General features: G+C 32.8%; 1 protein-coding gene across 1 annotated transcript; it reads left to right on the top strand.

Moving 5' to 3' along the window:
* The first annotated feature begins 12796 nt into the window (after positions 1 to 12796).
* On the top strand, positions 12797 to 15081 carry LOC129003366 (uncharacterized). The gene is made up of 3 exons (XM_054431658.1): positions 12797 to 13000; positions 14004 to 14127; positions 14816 to 15081. Exons 1-3 carry the CDS (start codon positions 12797 to 12799, stop codon positions 15079 to 15081), a joined length of 594 nt encoding a protein of 197 aa, XP_054287633.1.
* The last annotated feature ends 5328 nt before the right edge of the window (positions 15082 to 20409 follow it).

The following is a 20409-nucleotide window of genomic DNA, read 5'->3' as shown; positions in this document are numbered from 1 at the left end:
AAGGTTGAACTAATTGCTATATTATTGTAAGCGGGAGAAATCAATAAACATACGATTCAATAATCAAAGATTGCATTATTACAATCTTATAGAACATAGGTCTAAGTACTTTATTTAACGTACTGTACCAGTCCGCTCAATGTAATTATTAAATGATAAATAAAATACCCACGCCGCAGCAAACCTGCAGACCAAGTGAATTTCAAAATTGGATTTACACTAAAATGTCTCCTTTCAAATATTACATGTATTCCGAATTTCAATAGAATTAGTATAACGAGTACTTAGGTTTGCTGCAACAGGGGGGGGGCAAAAACAGTGTTTCTTTAATGTTCAGTTTAGTAGCAAAAAAATGCATTTTCCAAATTTAATCAAAATATGTTCATAAACAAGCTAACCACAACAGTGTACTTATTCTCTATAAGAATAACATGGGAATTTTAAATTTACATTTTTTTTTTAAATTTTGTCCGTAACTATTAGGTGCATAACAACGCTTCATTATACATAATTATTTTTTTTTAGTTCTACAGAATGGTTTGGAAAGAAATTGCAAAATCTTTTGAGCAGGCCTACTACGATAATAGCTTATTCCCCATATGGGAAATTCACTAAAATAGTTTCAATGCCTCTGAATGGTCATAAGACGGCATTAGGAGACAGAGTAAACATTGACAAAGATTCTTTATATTTTTGTTACTGACTAGATCAGCTGTTTCTTCAGTCAGGACCACTTATGAAAAGGCCAATCAGGAAAAGCTGGATTTAGTTTCGAAGCATCAAAAAGCTACTGACTGTACATGATCGAACCGGCGATCTCCAGATTGTTAGCAGAGCATTATAATCCAACAACATTTCAGCTTTGTATATTTTCCTATATTGAGAGTTACACATTGCTTACAAAATTTAAACATAAATTTAGTGCGTTAAATTTTTAGTGAACATGAGTGTAACTTTCACGCATTAACTCTTAAAACTAAACTTAAAAGAATACATATGTGCAACAGAACTGTAGATTTTGAAGCACTTTGAAACCAATTGACCTCATCTCTATCGTGAAACTCTTTGAAACTTTGCTTCAATAGAAAGCCACTTTGCTGTGTTCAACTTCAGTTTGATGTTTGTGTTTCCCAATTACTTTTAACCTTTGACTATTCGCTCGTCTAATTAGGCATTTGAAACAGGTTTCTAGTTAATTTTTTTCCTCAGGTTATAAAAATGTACTATGATTTTTATTATTTCTTCAATAAATGATAAAAGATTGTTCTTTTCAATACTTATTTGTCTCTTGGACATATAAATTAACGCTCGTGTACTTCTAAATTGCCATTACTTTATAAAATTTTTCAAAATACAGTTGGGTTTTTAAAGATTGACTTTAATAAACAAAAGTGGGGGGTTTAATAAACAGCTGTCGTGTCCGCCGTGTAACCTGCGTCGGTTTGTCCGGTATTCAATGTGGCCGGCCTATCGTAAATGTATTTGCAACTTTTGTTTTTTAAATGTGTAAACTTTATGTGTCGTCGACCTGCATGTATAAATTGATGAAGATTTACGTCGGATATTTGACCATATTCAATATGATGTTTTAAATAAGGATTTGATAATGGGTCTTTGTACCCGAAACTAGTCATCCATAGACTAAGTTAAGACTGAAGACGGAACGAGTTACGTAACCTATTATATATTTAATAAACAGATGAATCAAGCTCTTTAGATTTAAAATCTCTATATTCTACTTTTGACTCTTAAAGAATACATCAAACATAATAGCGTTGGAACGTCAATAGTTTATGTGTAAATTTTCACACTTCATGTTTTTTCCACAAGGTAAACATATGATTTAACTCATTATAGTATTAGATTGATTACCTTGGTAATAACGTCATTCACATCCAAACCATTGTTCGTATCAACAATGGATACTTGGATAGGTCTGACTGTCATTAATTCACTCATCTGGGGATATTCCATTACGACTGAGGTTTGTTTTACAGATATTCAATTCTACAAATCCGCTATTTAGATTTACCTCTGTTTAATTGACTTTTGATGGCATACGTAGAGTCTTAGATTTTACAACAGGACGCGGTTGTAAAATCTAAAACTAGTTTTGTACGTTTATGTGTCTACTAACACTTAACAACACTCTAATAACATTTAAAAACACTTAAATACACACAACACTTAATATTAACAACACCTAATAACACTTTTCTTCTGAGTTACGTCTGCACACTTTATTTTTTTGGTATTTTTCTGCTACACATTTCGCCCAATGTTTAGATTTAACCTAACCTAAAAAACGTGTTGTACAGTGTTGGGCATTTATTTCATATTAACACAGTTCTGACATGACCGTAGAAATAAAATGAGCCATCATTATGGACTTCTTGGAGGCAATGCTAAGCTGTAACCTCATCTTTTAAAAATAATAACAAATAGTCCAGGAGCTGAGGGGGTTTGAGCATGCATGAAAGTAGTACGCAATGTTTTTGCTGATTATTGCAATATGGACTGTGGTGATCAAAATTACGTATGTCGCCTATTTCAAAAGTGGTCGATAAAGTGGGGGGGGGGATATAAAATATCTCGAATTAACTACAATAACCAATACAACTGTTCTAACAAATGTAAACCTTTTGAGCCATCGGATGCAGGGGTACCAGCATGGAATGTTTGATTTTCTCAAATCAGTTGTGCAGAGATATAAAAGCCCTTACTATTGTTTAGTGAAATTTCTGTATACAATTATCTATTCTGTATTCCATGTTTTAGTAAGTAATTTTAAATTTGTAAAATTATCTAACACGAGAAAGGATAAACGTGCTCAGGCAGGCACTACCAAATATAAATATAATTTAAGATTATCCTCAGTTGAAATGTAATATTTGGGTAAATGATAGTTATAGAGGTCACCTAACAAATCAAAAGGTCAAATTCTGAGAAGGAACAGTAGAGTTTTGAGTGTTGGAAACTGGGCCCAGCTGTCCGTGATCATCGGACTTGAAATAAACTCTCCTGAAACAGATGATCTTAGTCAGTAACAACCCATATCACCAAGTCCATTCTATATTGCATTCATGTTATTATGCTGATTTTCTATTGGTTTTATGGCAAAAGAAATTATGTAAGTGTATGCATAAAATCATGTTTAATTCATGAGCTCATCTACACAAATTCAATTCAAAGGAGAAAGGTTTTTCCCATTTGACAGAAAGTAGGAAAGACAGGTTAGCTACACGTTGAGCTGACCAGTTAGTTAAGCAGCTGACAAATGGTTTGGTTCAGACTTGATGTATGAACGTCAATCAGTCGCCTCGTTCCATTCTGTGAGATTATCTTTGTAATTCTCTGACAAACCTTTGCAAAGGAAGATATTTTTTGTAATTCAGTTAAACCCAGCATTGTAGTTTTTGATTACATGAAAATGGTGTTTTTTCAAAAGGATTCCTAAGCTAATAAAACACAAATTTAAAGTTTATGAATGTAATTCGTTATTTGTAAATCAACAGGTCTAGGTCACAGTTAGCATGTGTAGTAATTTTCTTCACATAATTTCAAAATTGGAATACTAGAAAACGTTTTTCTGGATAAGCTTTTAGACATTTATAACATTCCACTTTAGGACTACTAAAAGTTCTATATACTGTAACTATATCTAGTTGTGTATAATCAAGCGTAAATCGAATTTCAAGCCGAATATGAAAGCAGGGTTAGTTAAGTTTGCGAATTAGCCTCATCTGACTATAAAAAGGGAGTTTACTACTCTATAAATAGTTTTCTAATATTTTAGCAAAATTACTTAACTTTATACAAATTGTCTGTGTGCGATTTAAGTTTCATTGGCCCAGTAACTGTCAGATAGAATTTTCTTTAAACTTGAGTTATACGAAGTAGCAGTTATAAATATTTATACTTGGAGGTTTTTAAGCCATATTTTCTGTCCTCACTTTACAAGTTCTTTTCTTTGGAACCAAAACTGGTTCAATGTACATGTCATGTAAGTAGCTTATGAATTGGTTTGCAGGAAAAAGCGTATAATACAAATAATTAGCCTGTATTGCATGATTTAAAACTGTAATTTAAACCAATTGTTTACGATAAACCTGTTAACAGTTGGAATATATATGTACGTCTTAGAAAATTGATACAAATATGGCATTCAGTTTTAATAAATTGTATTTTATTACTCACAAGTAATAATGATTAGTGACCAAATAAAACTGTTACGTCCTACTTAATTTCATGTTAGATATCTTTGATATTTACTAAATAACATGAACAAACTCCTAGGGAAATCACCTACTGGGGAACTAATTTTCTGGTTTAGTTCATAATTGCTAATTAAATATTGATACACTTTCAACCCTTTATATAAATACATATTTTCCATTTGGTCTAATTTATTAAGGATGGTTGAAAATTAGTTTCACCTCCTAAACAGTTAGTTATGGATCAAAATTTATTTTGTGTGATAATTTTGTATATTTCCTCACTAAAATTAGTTTTTCGACAAAAGTTCAAGTTCTGCAACTGAGGCAATACCGTAAATCCATGACATCTTATTACTATTTTTTGACAGAGGCGACTTCAATAGATTTTTACATTAATTTAAGTATTTGTTAAAATTATGCATTATGAAAGTAAATCACTACCAGGAGAGTCACATGGGACTCAATGAGCTCATCTTGTATGCATTACTTTTTGGTGGCTCTTTTAATGTATCCCTGGCTTGCAGTATTACATGTGTAATTTATGTAAATTAGGATTTTAATAATCTGCAACCACCTACGTTGAATTCTGCATGTAGACAAGACTTAGATGACACGCTGCTTTAGATATTCTAAATTACGTATTTTTGTTATTAGGTTCACTCAGCATCCATTCCGTCTTTAGATCGCAGTATAGACTAGTTATATGAAATCATACAGTTAAGATCTTAAAACGTATAAATACAAGCTTTTGAGCATATTATATTCAGGATAGATAAGTGGTTATATTACTCACCCAATGATCCGAAGAACACCGGTTCGATTCTGTCTAAAGACCGTAGCTTTTTGAAGGCCCAAAACTAGACCCAGCTGGCATTTATTAATGGGATTTTAATACACGATAAAGTGTAATGAAACAGCTGATCTTGGTCAGTAAGAAAGCTACACACATCATATCAAACAACACACATAAAGAACGTATAAAATTGTAAAGGACAATCCGGAACTGGTTAACACTTTTATATGGCACAAGGATGGTAGTGAATCAAGGTAGCTTGATGCGAAAACAGTTTTTAAAACACTGTAAAAAATATTAATAAGACTTTAAACTACTTTGTGTATGTTTACTTTGAAATATTACATATACGAACATATTGTTCGAAATGTTTTCGAATGAATAATTCTTGACATTTTTGTCATGTATTTTTCAACAAGGTAGAACAAATATTGCTAAGGCTGGACTATGTGTAAACTCCGAAAGTTGTCGTTTTGCCAATTGAATGAATGTTTTTAATCCATTTAGCTCTAACGCACTCTCGCAAATTTCATGCAAAACTCGGCAGACCTTTTTATGGTTTCGCTGGATTAAATGTTAAAATATCACGTTTTCTGTCAAATTAAAATACAATATATTGAGTTAAGTTAATTGTATATATTGAGTTAGCCACCCTATATATTATGTGTAAAGAACAGTAAACTATATTAACTGTTTTGACAACGTTGAAAAAATCAGCTGTTTTGGAAAGAATTAAAAATTCACTGTTTTGCAAACTTTTGCAAAGTCATCTTTTTTTGCACAGTAAATTTTAACAAAATAGCTGTTTTGGAAAATAAAAAAATCAGCTGTTTTGCCAAATTTTAAAAAATTGTCTGTTTTATAAACACTTTAAAAACCAGCTGTTTTACACCAAATTTTGAAAAATAAGATGTTTTGCAATTTAAAAAAAATTCTGTTTTGCTAACTTTTGAAAAATCTGCTGTTTTGCAAACATTAAAAAGTCAGCTGTTTTTTTAAAGTATTAAACAAGTTGTTTTGCACAGTTTTGAGTAATCAAGTGTTTTTACTCCATTAAAAATGAGCTGTTTTTCAAACTTAAAAAAAATCTGCTGTTTACAAGCAATTGGAAAATCAGCTGTTTTGCCAAATTTAAAAAAAAATCTGCTGTTTTGCCAAATTTAAAAAAATCTGCTGTTTTGAAAAAAAATCAGCTGTAACAGATGTTTTGGAAACGTTTGAAAAATCAGCTGTTTACAAACAATTGTAAAATCAGCTTTTTCCAACTTTTTAAAAATTATCTATTTTGCAAACAATAACAAGTCAGCTGTTTAAAAACAGTTTTAAAATCAGCTGTTTTGCCAAATTAAAAAAATGAACTTTTTTGAAAAGGAAAAAAATCAGCTGTTTTGCAATATTATGAAAAATCATCTTTTTGTATAATAAAAAAAACTGCTGTTTTTCAAACTCAAAAAAATCTGCTGTTTGCAAACTAAAAATGATGAGATGTTTTGCAAAATTTAAAAAAAATCAGCTCTTTTGCAAAATTTAAATCAGCTGTTTGCAATCTACAGAAAAATCAGCTGTTTTGCATACATATACTCTGTCAATATACTTGTTTTAGAACCTCGTGTCTGTTAGATTTGTGTCGGTATTCATTTTAAGACAGTTTACTCCATTGGCGAATTAAAATTTTGCCTTCGCCCTCCTTTGTTTATAGTGTTTTATATACGTCAGGCCTATATATGACACTATAAACAAAGATTATAAAAAAATATATTAATTATTAAATATTATCAATAATATTTTAAAGTTATAACAAAGATTATTGTAAAATATGTTATTGGACTTGGATTAATAATATAACTTAATTTTAACTTCTTGGAAAAGACATTTCGAATATATATATTTATTACTGTGAAAATAGTATTTTGATGTGTTTATTTTTTTTAACCCGAGTTGAATTTTTTAAAAGAACACTGAAAGCTCTTCAACGCAAAGTTACAAACCCCGAAAATCTTCTATTATCTATTAGAAAAATATTTTTGTATTTTACACTCATCTTAGTATATACCAAAGTGGCCAATAATTGACTATCCAGCTATCCATTGTGGACAATAGATTATCCAACGCTCGCCATCCTAAGAGATGGTACAGAGCCTGATGCTCTTGCCTCTAACAGGGTTTTCCACTTCAAAGAGCTGTTCAGTAGACGAGAAACTCTGGATATTGATGTGTTATGATAACCTCACGGATATATCTTGTTAAGAACCTGCTAAAATATATTTACAAGGATTTGTTACGGAAAATTCAGTTATGCTTAATACACTCCAGACAAATTACGAACAATTGTGTAAACAATTCATATAAATTGCAATCGTGTGAATTTCATACAATGTGTGCTAATGAGCGTTTAAATTTAAAAGACTACCAACATCAAGATAATAATCACAAACATGTTCAACATCATCTTTAACATTGGTTGGTTTTAAATTACACCATCAAGAGAACCTTTGAACTTCAATAAAACATTTTCTTTATTCATATGTATACGACATTTCCACTTGCGTGATTAGTACGATAACTCCAGTAGCTTAAAAGAGAAAAGGAACAAATCCATAACACCTGGAATCTAATAGAATCAACATTAATAAATACCCTCTTATAAAATAAGGAACACCTTTTGAATGAAAGGTCCTCGAAGATATCCGGCACGACCTCTTTAGTTATAAAACTAAAATATCAAGTTAGGACGATAGTGAGACAGAAAGCGTTTCCATGTTAACCACTCTACCTGTGTAGCCGATAGAGGGAGTAAACTGTATTGGCTGCGACAAATCGTCTGGTCATTTGTAAAACTGATAACTTCCTTAAATAATATTGACTTAAGCTACTGCTTTTTAACTTGCCATAATCAACAATTATGGTAAAAGTTATATCTAAATATATACAGTAAGTCAAAGCCCTCACTCACTCACTCACAGACTAATTCATCACTAATAATTCTCCAACTTCCAGACTAGATAGAAGGTTGAAATTGGATATATTTATTCAGGTCAAAAATAGTTTTTATAGTGGTTTTACAAAAGGGTTACGCCATAAAAGCTTCAATGTTATTCTTATGGACATTCTACAATAGTTTATAAACTACAATAACAACTATGGTATGCTGAATAACCTTTGTTTTTCTAGCTGAGATAAACTCATCCAACAAAACATTTCACCGTGCAATCTTTATTGTCCTTTGTTTTCCCAGTGTCAAAAGCTACGTTTGCATCAATTTGACTCTTGTTTGGTTTGTAAAAAACTGAGAATGTTTGTTCTGGTTCGGCATGATGATAGTTTCAGGAACTATTTGTTTCGAGAATTTATAAAAAGCAAGAGAAAACTACTGTCGACGATTTGATCCAAACTTAATTAAGAATATGTTTTGGTGAATTGTTTAAGAATAATTAAGAAGACAAGGTAATATCCCACATAGTTTAGAATAAAAGGTATAGTTAATACGATTGCAATTTGTTTGGATTATTATTATTTTATTTATTTTTTTTTTTTTTGAGGGAGAGGAGGGAAAATGCTTTTACGCACACAGGTAGCCAGTCTGTAGTGTGAGACTCCTGAATCTATCACAGACTACTCACTAAAACAACCCCTCTACTCTGTTGGACACAGACCTGGAATTGTTTGTCACATTACTTCAAGTCAGGCCAACATGTGACCTAAGCCCTCAGGGCTCTAATCGTTTTTGGTATTTAGATACTTTATGACCTACACCGCATCCCGGTCAAGGTCGAGCTTCTTGGCGCGGAGAATACCCTGGATGTAATGTGACACACAGGTCCAATTGTCCTCACCCTCCGTCATCATCGGTATGATCGTGTCCACTGACAGCAGTCCTACTAACTGTTGAGCCTTCAGGCGGGGCCTTTCCCAACGCAGTGGAATTAATTTAATATTAACAACTACTAAAAACTGAGAATCTTCTATTTGTCCTCATTACACTTGTTGACGATTTCCAAGAACCTTTTGAGAAATAATAATTCCGTGAAAAATGCACAGTCTGATATATTTTCAAATTGAAAAGCGTATGTTATATTACGTTGGATTGATCTTGCTTACCTTTAGTAAATAAAACGGAACACTCAAAACAGTATTAATTACTATTCTACAAATTCAATGTAGCATCATTATTAAATATGATTAAATAAATTGTTTTGAAGTAAATGATTAGCTATAGAGTTGACTGAACTTAAAGTAAACAATATTGTCACTATCAAAATGTATAAGTAATGAACTGCAAGTTACATCCTTATATATAATACGTGAAGGCGATTTCTTGAAAACACTACTCCTCCGTTAATAATGGACGGATTTTTACAAACGACGTGTCAAAATAAAGTATTTTTTGTGTAGACGCCCCCTTTCACTAATTCATGTAATAAAAATCCTCGGGCTTTGCCCCACAGGCCATCAAAGTTGGATTTTCTCCCATAAGATTAACATAAGGGAATTTAAATATTTAATTGGAAACTTTGTCCCCACTAATTTGAGAGAACGGCTGGGCGTAGAAACTTGGTAGAGGTGTCCAAAGAAAGGTCTTGGTCTGTAGATGAGATATCAAAAGAAAAACTAAGCAAAATCCCTTAGGGCTCTGCCCCAGAAGCCTTTAAAGATCCCTCCACAGAGTTGTTTACATTTTGGCCATGTGAATAATACTTTTTAATAAAACAGCTGTTCATTTTTAAATTGTATTTCAAACCACACATATTTATTGGGTTACTGAATTGTACCAAATAAGTATTTGCAATGTTATTTTCTGATTTTAAAATTAATTTTCCTCTTTATCATGTCATGTTTTGCAATATAACGTTCTATTACGAAATCAGTGGAAAATCCTTTGATAACAGAAATTCTTAAATTATTTCTTATTGAACTATCTTATATCCATTGTACGGGTTGGTGTCTGCCCTTTTCACCACTTTTGCCTAAATTTTATCATATTATTCTACACATATCAAATATTTATGTGGAAATATCTGCTCTTATCGTGTCTAATAAAATCCAAACATAGAAACCTTGCCTAAAATGGTACCCATCTTGAAAAAAATATTTGCACCTGCCTATATTACGGACTTTGGCGCACTGGGTTGGTAACATTATTGAAAATAACACGACATTTTGGCTGTAAAATATGGTACAAAGAGAAAATACTATTTTAGCAGTTACTGTCATGACAGAAAGGTCATATTCCTTTTAAACTAGACCTCATAATCCTTTATAAGATACGTTGATTTACAATATGTAAACGTCAATATATACGCAACAGCCAATTTACAGTATTTTTTCTTTTTGGAAATGTCCCATTGCTATGTCATTTGCATTATTTGTTGCCAATGAAGCCGCAAGACCATATAAACTAGGAGGTCCCTAACAGTTTAAGAATAAAAGCCAACTTCACTTCAAGTATTCCACTACACCTATCATTCCGTAGAGAGATTATATTGACAACTTTATGTTATTGATAAGGCTGAGACAACTAACTGACATCCCCCATGTCAAGGAATTCCAGCTTTAACAGTAACCCCACAATAAATTTCTCATAACTATGCTAGAGGGTTCATTCATTGGCACAGAAGTACGATATGAACTGACGCGACGTGACGAAGGAAAAATCAAACTTACACTGTAACGGATATACCTCCCTTTGAAGTTAGAACATTTCTTCCCAAAAAATATTTTCATTTCAAATAAAATCATATTACACTGATGAAATCACAGAAGTGTTTAACTACAAAAGACCCACCAATACGATTTTAATACTATTTAAAGGTTCTTCCAAAGGAAGGGATATCATATAACATACTAATAATAACTCCGATGAGTCAAATGACGTACGGTATGGGAAATATTTTAATCATTGAATGATCAACCAAATTTGGCAACTAACGCAATTAAAATCATTATTGTTTTCACACTTACTACCCTTTAAACAATGCTAAATGCTCAAAATATGTATATTTCACCCAATTTATCGCAGTTAGATGAATTAACGTAAGCCTTGAAAGTAACCGTCGATTTCGACGGGTTTCCCCTAGTAAATTATAATGTATGACGTATAACTCTTAACCCAGTAGTTTGCAATAAGAGTTACTGCATACTTCATCAACTACCATGAATAATTCTACTTGACTATTCAACACAGCTCATAAAATATTATCCAGATGAAATAGGGTGTTAGTATCTATGGAAACAGATTAATCTAGTATTATCGTAACCATTTCTCTTTCCTTTTTTTCTCAAAATTAGAAGATTTTAGTGGTTGGAAATTCTTAAGTGGTAAGATTTATGTTGTAATTAATTCAAATTTGAAATTAACAGTTTGTTAAATGTAATACTTCAAAATATTGGTTGTGGAAATGCCAAAATTTGATTTCTTGATTATTTTTTATTGTGTTTATTAAATACAGTAGAAACAACAATAATTCTTTGATATTGACAAGTAACTGGTGGAAAACGTTTACAGAATATATCCTTGAACGCTGTTTGGATTTAAGTTCAAATAGAAACCTTTTTTGTGATTAAAGTAATGTTTCTTTAACTGCATGAGCCACAAAGTTCACATACACGAAGATAAGGTATGCTTTGTAGGTAGTTAATTTAATGGCAGGTAACCTTCATAAAATAACGCTTGAAGGAAGTACTGTAACGGATTATAGTGATACATCCCCTGTAATAGTATATTACGTTACTAGTCCTGAAAATAAGTGTTTACCGGACGAGTGTGGTCGTTCCCGTGCGAGACGAAGTCGAGTACGGGATTACCATACGAGTCCGGTACACACATTTTGGACGAGTTACGTACGATAGTTTACGCCATACTACTAAATCCGTACAAATCCTTATATATTTCCACCAACTAAAGGACTAAAAATCACTAGTCATAACCTCTAAGAGAGGTTATGTTTTTGTTTATAACCACTCACTGCCACCTAAATACAGTATAATCAGCTGATTGGTGTCCGGCAAAACTCATTGCAGCACAGTAGTACGCAATGAAACCCCATTTGAATAAGCTGGCGGCAAACAGCTGTTTTCTGGACTAAATCCTTGCGTGGGAAGTTCGTCAAAATAATGTAGTGTGGCGTAATAGCTATTTACCTTACAAGTGTAGTAAGAGCGCTTTTACATCACGCAGGTGAATGTTGTGCAACGAGCGGAAGCGAGTTGCATAATTCTCCTAAGTGATGTAAACACGCTCTTGCGAAACGTGTAACGTACAAGATTTTACCTGACCCGACAATATACAGAAGGTTACGAACAATATTTTTCATTATCCATTTTACTCCTCTTCTAACAGTAACGTTCATTTACAAACAAAAGCTAGGTAAGGAAAATTCTTCAAAGCATAACAATAAAATTCAAGCGCACAGCTGATTTCTAGCGTTAAACGTAGTTAGTTCCATAAGGTATATTTTTTAAGTTAAGCACTCAATGTTATTTAAATGGGTTTCTTTACCTCCCCGAGTGAGTTTTTTCAACTTTACATCACTCGTGAAGTAAAGAAGTTGTATACATCACGCTTGGAATAGGGAAGTTTAACATGACGGGTTAGGTAAAATACATTTATTTATTTATTAAAACTTATAAAAAACTATTTCTTTTGGTTATGGTCTTCCATGATTAAATATCTGCATAACAGTACATAGCTAACTACTAAAGAATGTTCAGATTTTCGGTAAGTGGGTGTTAAAAACAAAAAACAACAGTCAATATTCTCATTTGTCTTTTTTTACTGTTTAGAAAAACAATGGAGACAAAAATGCAGCAGCATGAAGTACTGGAGAATAACTCAGACATATACAGGTGTAAGCTTAAAACCCAAATAACGGAAATGAGACGAACTATTGAAGATTTGAAACAAAAGGTTATCGAACAAAAAGAACAATTGGGGAAAGAAAGACAGGAAAATGATAACATGATAAGACAGCAGGAGATGTTTAGGAGACAGTTGGTAAGTGAATTTGTAAAAAAAAAACTACATACTCCCTAGTCTCTTGGGGCCATTACCTTGGACTCTACGCATCCCTAGTGTTAGAATTTTTTAACATTTATTCAAACAAAGTCGTGCATAGTTTATATAGACTAATGGTTGTCACATGATTCAGAAGAGGGTAACATTCAGTAACAGACAGTTTATCTTGTTTCTTGTTTTTATAACCTAACAAACTCAGTGGATGGACAGAATATCTCAACGTTTAGACGTAGAAAGGAATAACTAATACATGTAAACTTCTATCATATCGTATTTATAAAAGTTATTTTTAAATCTACGATTACTAGAGATTCCGCTAGTATTGTAGTTTTGATAAATCCGACTTACTTGCCTTCTTAAAAACATTGGCTTGACATTTGTTGTAACCTCAGAGTTAAATTTGGAATTCGTTTCTTCATATTTATGCTACGGAATAATGGGATATTGCACTTATAAATTTGTGTGTCTGTGACGCGATTCATGACATAGCTACCGAAGTGTTATGTCTAATGCATATAACTTCCTTCTAATTAAAAAGAGTAAATTTGTGAGCTAGTTTACAATTATAAATACTGAGCAAGAAGTTTTGTGAATTAGTTCCTAGAATAATGCAGTGTGACGAAAAATACATCTTTGGTCAAACTTGATTTTTGACCCCAGACTTTGCTTTTGCCTCAACAGTTTAAACTGGAGCTCACTCAAATGGTGCAAATCACGCTAATATACCTTTTAATTTTTTCACTGTGCGACTAATATTAAAACATGCTTTGTAAACTTAGAGTATAACCTTAGCACTCCCAATCCTTGCAAAAATATATAAGCTATGTTGTTCATTATATCTTATAAACAGTAAAACCATACTCATTGCATGTGGGATGGAACTCAACCATGCCAGAGTGAATAGAGTTGGTATTTTACACTTATTACAGAGTTATATACAATACTATGTTAAAAATCTATTATATTCAAAATAATGTTACAGAGCACGTTCCACCTACCCCACTGTCCTGTGCTGAACTCTCCTCCTTGTCCAGTCCATTCTAGACTTCTCAACTACCAGGAGCCGACTGTAGTGAAGGACACAGATCTCTTTGAAGATAGTAAGAGTACGTACGTCTTAAGAAATGCTTCAATTTATTTCGATGCTACTTAAAGAATGGTGGTTGAAAATGAAAACTATTTTACACTAAAATCTATCTAAGCCCCAATGAGGTATTAGTTAGATTAAAAAACCTTAAGTTTACCCATTGAGAACTAATTGATCGTTTAAACGATTCGCTTTCATAATTTTAGGTACAAGATCTCAAAAGAGATTTTACGTTTTGTCTAATGCTTAAGTATTGGTATATTATTTTATAAGATTAGAAAATCTTACTTTAATGCAACAACATAACTGTTTCCTACAGCGTTGAGTGTTGTTACCAAAACAAATTAAATAAACTGTTTTTTCCAAAGAAACTTCTTTCAAAATGAAGTTCAAGTTCTTTATGGATAAGTAGCCTACGATAACGATATAAGGTGAAATTATAAAAACTTAGACTATGCACTAGACACCAGCAGTAGTGCTAGACACCACTTAAGTATACCATTGAATGTTATCTCTATTATCTTATTTTTCTGTGCATTATGTGATTTGAAACTTACGTCACAATAAGAGGAAATCATTGTGAATTTCATTGTTGCACTACTTAATAATTTACTAGTAGTTGCCGTATATGACTGTTGTGAGAAAAGTTTAAAACGAAGTATGGTAATGATTTAACTTCAATTTACACAATTCCATGATAAATGCAGGTATAACTCGTGATGTCAACAATTTCCCAGACTTTCCAAGATTTGAAGGCAGTTTATGCAGTAATATAGCGAAGAATATACAACTACAAGCCGAGGGGTCGTGTGAGGACTTATTTGCTGTGAGGGACAGTTCCACCCCCACCCCCTCCCTGACGTCATGCGATGACGTCACCAACTTCACCCTGTTGTTGACGGACAACTGTCAGAATCGGCTGAGAGAGATTCAACGTTCTGACGTCACTCAAGTACAACGCAATGAGAGATGATGAAAAGGTTGTAGTTTTTAAAATTGTGTTTGAAAAATATAAATTGCTGTTTTTAAAGAGCTGAAAGTCTTCATAATTTTTTGTTAATATGGCACTAATAAGCAAACGTTACATAGTATCAGTAAACAGATCTCATGGGTTATAAGATGTATTTCTGAGGAATTTACTTTTATTTTGGAAAATATGTTTTGTAAAATAACTCTAACATTTACACAAATTTCTGTAAATAGAATTCAGTATATCGCTGGGAATTTGCATACATTATTCCTCTCATATTAGTCTTATGTGACTAATGTAACACATAGTTATATAGGTTATATAGGTATATAGTTTGTGAGTCGGTGGCTCAGTTGGTAGCGTCACGGACTTCGGGCCCAAGGCAGCGATGTCGTGGGTTCGGATCCTGGTCAATGCCACTAAAATTTATCAGTAGCCTACAGTCAGTACAGTTCACCTTTGTACTGTACCGGCTCATCCCTTGCTTTGCTGGATACATTCCACGCACAGATCTGTAGTCTATGTGGACGGGCAAATGCAAGGTTAAAAGAGGTGACCAACCTCTTAAAAAAACATTCTAAATGACTACTACTGATGAAGGATTTTAAGAAGTGAACTTTTTGTCTGAAAAAAATATTAAACCTTTCAAATATATGCTGGCACGATTCATGAACAATAAAAATTGCACTATAGTTTACAGGAGTGTGTTATTACTAGCATAATATTAGTTGGAGTTTGGTGCAAGATATGGGTTCCATTTCCGGCACACCAAACAAATTAAAGGAAAGTAATATACCGTAAGATTTGACAATGTTAAAATTACAAATGTAACGTTTTTGGATAATTTGGTCTTTAACATACGAGTAAATTTTAGGTTACTCATGGAAATTTCGTAATAGTTTGTCAACTAAAAATTGTCTAAAGAAATTAAATTTTAATGTGTAATATGAACAGTAGCCATTTTTATAAAGAACAAAAAATTTAAATGATATAATTAATTCATTTCAAACTTTGAGAATATATGCTGGCTCATATACGGACTATAATGAGTATTGAAAGGGTGAGGAGGAGTGGAGAAGGAACATCGCATTGGGGGGTTCCCAGGTAAGACATGCCCTTATTGCCTCGAGACGTCACCTACTTACATAATACATGTGCTCGAGAATCATGTGTCTTATGTCGACGTTTACTTATTACTTCAAAAGGAAAATCGGTATCACAGGAAAACGGTTCTATGTTATCCTTACAAAACTATTTTTGTGGAGATTCAGTATTTATTAAAAAACTGTATACTGTATACAGATTTTTTTAAGGCTTATGGGTATACAATGTGCTCTTTAAGGTATATAAAAAACTAAGACTTCCAACACAACAAAACACATTTTTCTAATTTGTAAGTGCGTATGATGATATCTATTTTCGTGGTTAGCGTTCCAGAATATGGTGCCGAAATGAATGTCCAATTCCTAACATGCATAAAATGTTTTTTTTCACGTTATTATTTCACAGAAAATACCAATTTCGTTGACACTAGATATACGACCAATATACATAAATATGTTACTCCAGAGGACTTGTGCGTGTTTTTACTAGGGTTCAACACTTTTTTTAGTGGCATAAAGACCAATGCAATACTCTTTTATTATCTAAAGATTTTGTTTGTTGGAGACAGATATTAGCTGAATATAATTTCTAATATACGCGATATATTAATTCTTTGCTTTGGTTTTTAACAATTAGATTTATTAACCTACCCCAATCAGGTTATAGTTACACAAGAGATAGCCCATTTAAAATCAATTTCCATTAACGGTTTGTCCCTTGTTTACAATCCGACTATAGGTCAATATTCAACTGAAGGATCAGCTGTTCATATGTTAACGTTTATAAAGATGGTAAGCATCACTGAGTGTGGAATATGAAATATTGAAATGAATCAAACGTAAGGGGGTGCTCTAAAGGAAATATCCTTTTTAGTTACTATGCGTCTCTCTGCTAGATCATAAAGTTTTATATTGTAATTTTTTATCAACAAATGTTATGAAAAAAAACTTTTTGTAATAAGTATATAGAGGAAAGATACGTTCAGTAATCAATTGCTCTCGAAATTATAGTCCGTTCACAAAGTTTAGGCGGTTTGAAGGGAACCTAACCTAACCTAACCCATAAAGTTCCCAAACAACCTTTTTGGGTTGAACAAAAGTTCTCCAGCTGTTGTTTCAAATGTAGGGTAAGGTAGGGAGGGTGAAACAATTGCTTACACAACAACCGTCTTAATTTTGTGAACGGAGTTTAGTAATTTGGTCTTGAAGTCTAAAAGAAACTAAATATTAATAATGGAGATACCTATGCATTATGTGGTATCCTTGGTGGTGTCGTGAATAACGTATCACAAGAGGTACAAATCTGCATCAGGAGAATTCCAGGGACGAAACAATATTTTATGAGGCCAGAGATGTCTTGGAACCAACCATGCATTTTTATCGTTGAATATTTTGATTCTGTGTGACACGTCTCATCTTATCCTAACTTGAATCCTTAAGAATTGTCGTGAACTTCACAAAATGACAGTTTCGGTAGTTAATAATAAGTTCCTTTAATAATCTAACTGTGTGGGTCAATTCAGTATTTATGAAACTGAAAAACAATCATATAAGTTCCACAAACGACATGCCATACCATAATGTTCAGAAAATGTTAGTGGTTTTAGGGGAAGCGGTTCCATCCCCTTCAACTAACCTTGCCTTCTGAAACAACAGCTAACAGCTGATCAGATGATTTATTCATTAATCAAAAATAGCTTATTCCCTATATGGGAAATTCGCTAAAAGGTGGAGGGGACCTGGGAAACCTTAATCTTAAACCGCAGAAATTTTAGAACGTACTAGCATTGATTATTAGTCAAAGATACTAGGCTACATGTAACGTTAACTGTATGGCCAAAAAATAAAATACAATCAAACTCTATATTGTCAGTCAACAATACAGTAAGCCTACTTAGATTTAGATTTTAGAATTACTAAGATCGTCAGTTTGCTTTGAGCATTTATTGACATCCAAATGATCAAAAATAGCTTAAATAAATGTTGAACCTTCAAAAAGATATGTACCTCACTGGATCGAACTGCCGACCTTTTGACTGTTATGCGAGCCCACAGAAAAAAAAACTGTTCTGGTGTTTGATAACCACTCTGATATAAAAAATTACATTAAATTTTTTTTACAGTAAAATAATCGTAATACCTCAGGGTAAATAGTGTAAACTTAGGAGTTTCAATTTAAATGACTGAGCAGCAAAGTTCCTTTTATATTTTCCCGACAAAGTAAATGAGAAATTGTCAAACCTTATGAAGCAGATGATATAAACAGTCAGAAACGAGCCACTTACAGTGGGGATTGCAATAACATGGGACTAATAGAGACTCTTTCAACCACTTGCGACTTTGTTCTCTGGCCGTGTTTTTGACAACAGATTCTCAGATATGGCGTTTGATGATATTAGAATGTGTCTCGATGCCCATTACGGTATCATTAGTGTCAAAATTAATTTTCTGCTAAGCATTTGTCTGTTTGAAGGTCTTTGTTAATTTGCAATTGGACTGAAAAGGTCAACCCAACTCGTCAAATCTTAAAATAAATTTTCAGATTAAACTTATAGTATAGTTTGGTTAGTTTCGCCTTTAAACTGTAAACAAAATTTAGATTTTTTACAGTTTCCAACGTAATTATTGAATTCTTCTTAATATGTACTCCGTACAGAAAGTAGCTATTTTTTTTATGACAGCCGATATTAAAGAAAACAATTGTTTTTAATGCTCTAATTTAGAGCATGATAAAAACGATAAGCTTATTTTCCCATGATTTACTTACCTTAACCTTTATTAGTTCCCAATTTGCCCTCTACCTGCGCTAGTGTTTCTTTCCCATATGTTTTTAATTTAAAGCAGCTGTTTTTCTTGTTAAACAATATAAATATGTATACATGCATAGCCAATAAATTTAATTGTATTGAAAACCTTCGTGTTAGATTTAATAAAGTAAGAAATTGTGATTAGTTTCCAGTAGATTAAATCGATACAAGTAAATATTTAATTGTGCATCGGTTTATAGCTTGCTTGATATAGCTTTTATGAAGATATTTACACAGAATATTTAGTGATGTAGCACATGTTTCGGTCTTGGAATAAATGTTGGTCCCCTGCCCAGAACATTGCAATGCTTGTAGGTCGTATATTTACAACAGCTTTGCCTGTGATACTTGCTTTTAGGTGAAAATATCAGATTTTCCCATATCTTAACGTGATCAATTAATTACCTTGGTTCATTTGTTTAGTTTGGTAGAAAATATCTATAGAAGTATTATAAGGAAATGATTTGAAATTTGATCACAATACATTTTATCATAATCAATAATACTTTAACGTAAACAATATATGCTAAAAAAAAATCAAAGTTATTTATGAAATTTCGTATTAACAAAAATGTGTGTTATAAAATTTACTTTTACATTTGATCGGGGTAATGGTCCACCTATTTTATACATACTTTGGTGTAAAATATACCTACGTGTTAGCAAGATCCAGGTTAAGGATCCTTACCTTTCCTGCCGCTCTATACACTGCTTAATATTTTATCGTTGGCCATTTATTCTTCTCACAGGCCATTTCCAAGATAGGTTCCCTCCTTTTTGCTCAACATGCAATACTGGGTAATGTTTCTATTAATTTTTTTTTTTAATTAAATTAAATTAATCCCTCAAGAGGCATAATGTGTAGTAATTAACATAATAAGTATTGAAATTGTTGTAATTACAAAATTATAAGATGTATTTATTATTCTTCAAGGCCACATTCAAGACAATATTCTTCTTTATTACTAACACTGAAATTGATTACCTATGGATACATCGATGATAGGCTGCGTAGCTCAGTGGCTAAGGTGCTCGCCTAGCAATCAAAAGATTGCTGGTTCGATCCTGAGAAAGTTCAGTAGCTTTTTGATGGTTCAAAACCGTTCCCAGCTGTTCCTGATCATTGGGCTTTAATAAATTATCCTGGTCGATGTACCAGCTGATCTTAGTCAGTACCAAAGCTAAACAGTTCATCTCACAACATTCTACACTCATCCTTACCGGTCGCATCTGTTCAGGATGGGCAAAGCCGTGTCATCCGATTGCTTATACTGCCCAGGCATTCCCGACGGAACATACTTTTATCCACTGCCAGCGTTGGGAAAGGCCCCACCTGGAGGCTCAACAGTTCGTATGACTGCTGTTGGTGGACACGGCCATACCGATGATGACGGAGTGTGGACAATTGGACCTGTGTGCCA

The sequence above is a fragment of the Macrosteles quadrilineatus genome, unplaced genomic scaffold (genome assembly GCF_028750875.1).
Source record: "Macrosteles quadrilineatus isolate MER2022 unplaced genomic scaffold, UCM_ALF_1.0 Scaffold_9__3_contigs__length_116548681, whole genome shotgun sequence".
Lineage (NCBI taxonomy): Eukaryota > Metazoa > Arthropoda > Insecta > Hemiptera > Cicadellidae > Macrosteles > Macrosteles quadrilineatus.
Note: the sequence above shows the minus strand (reverse complement) of the source record. Positions and strands in the feature narration are given on the sequence as shown.

Coding starts and splice junctions, on each gene's coding strand:
- LOC129003366 (XM_054431658.1), top strand. CDS start 12,797: ATGGAGACAAAAATGCAGCAGCATGAAGTACTGGAGAATAACTCAGAC. Junction 13,001..14,003: donor AGATGTTTAGGAGACAGTTG/GTAAGTGAATTT, acceptor ATAATGTTACAG/AGCACGTTCCACCTACCCCA. Junction 14,128..14,815: donor TCTCTTTGAAGATAGTAAGA/GTACGTACGTCT, acceptor TGATAAATGCAG/GTATAACTCGTGATGTCAAC.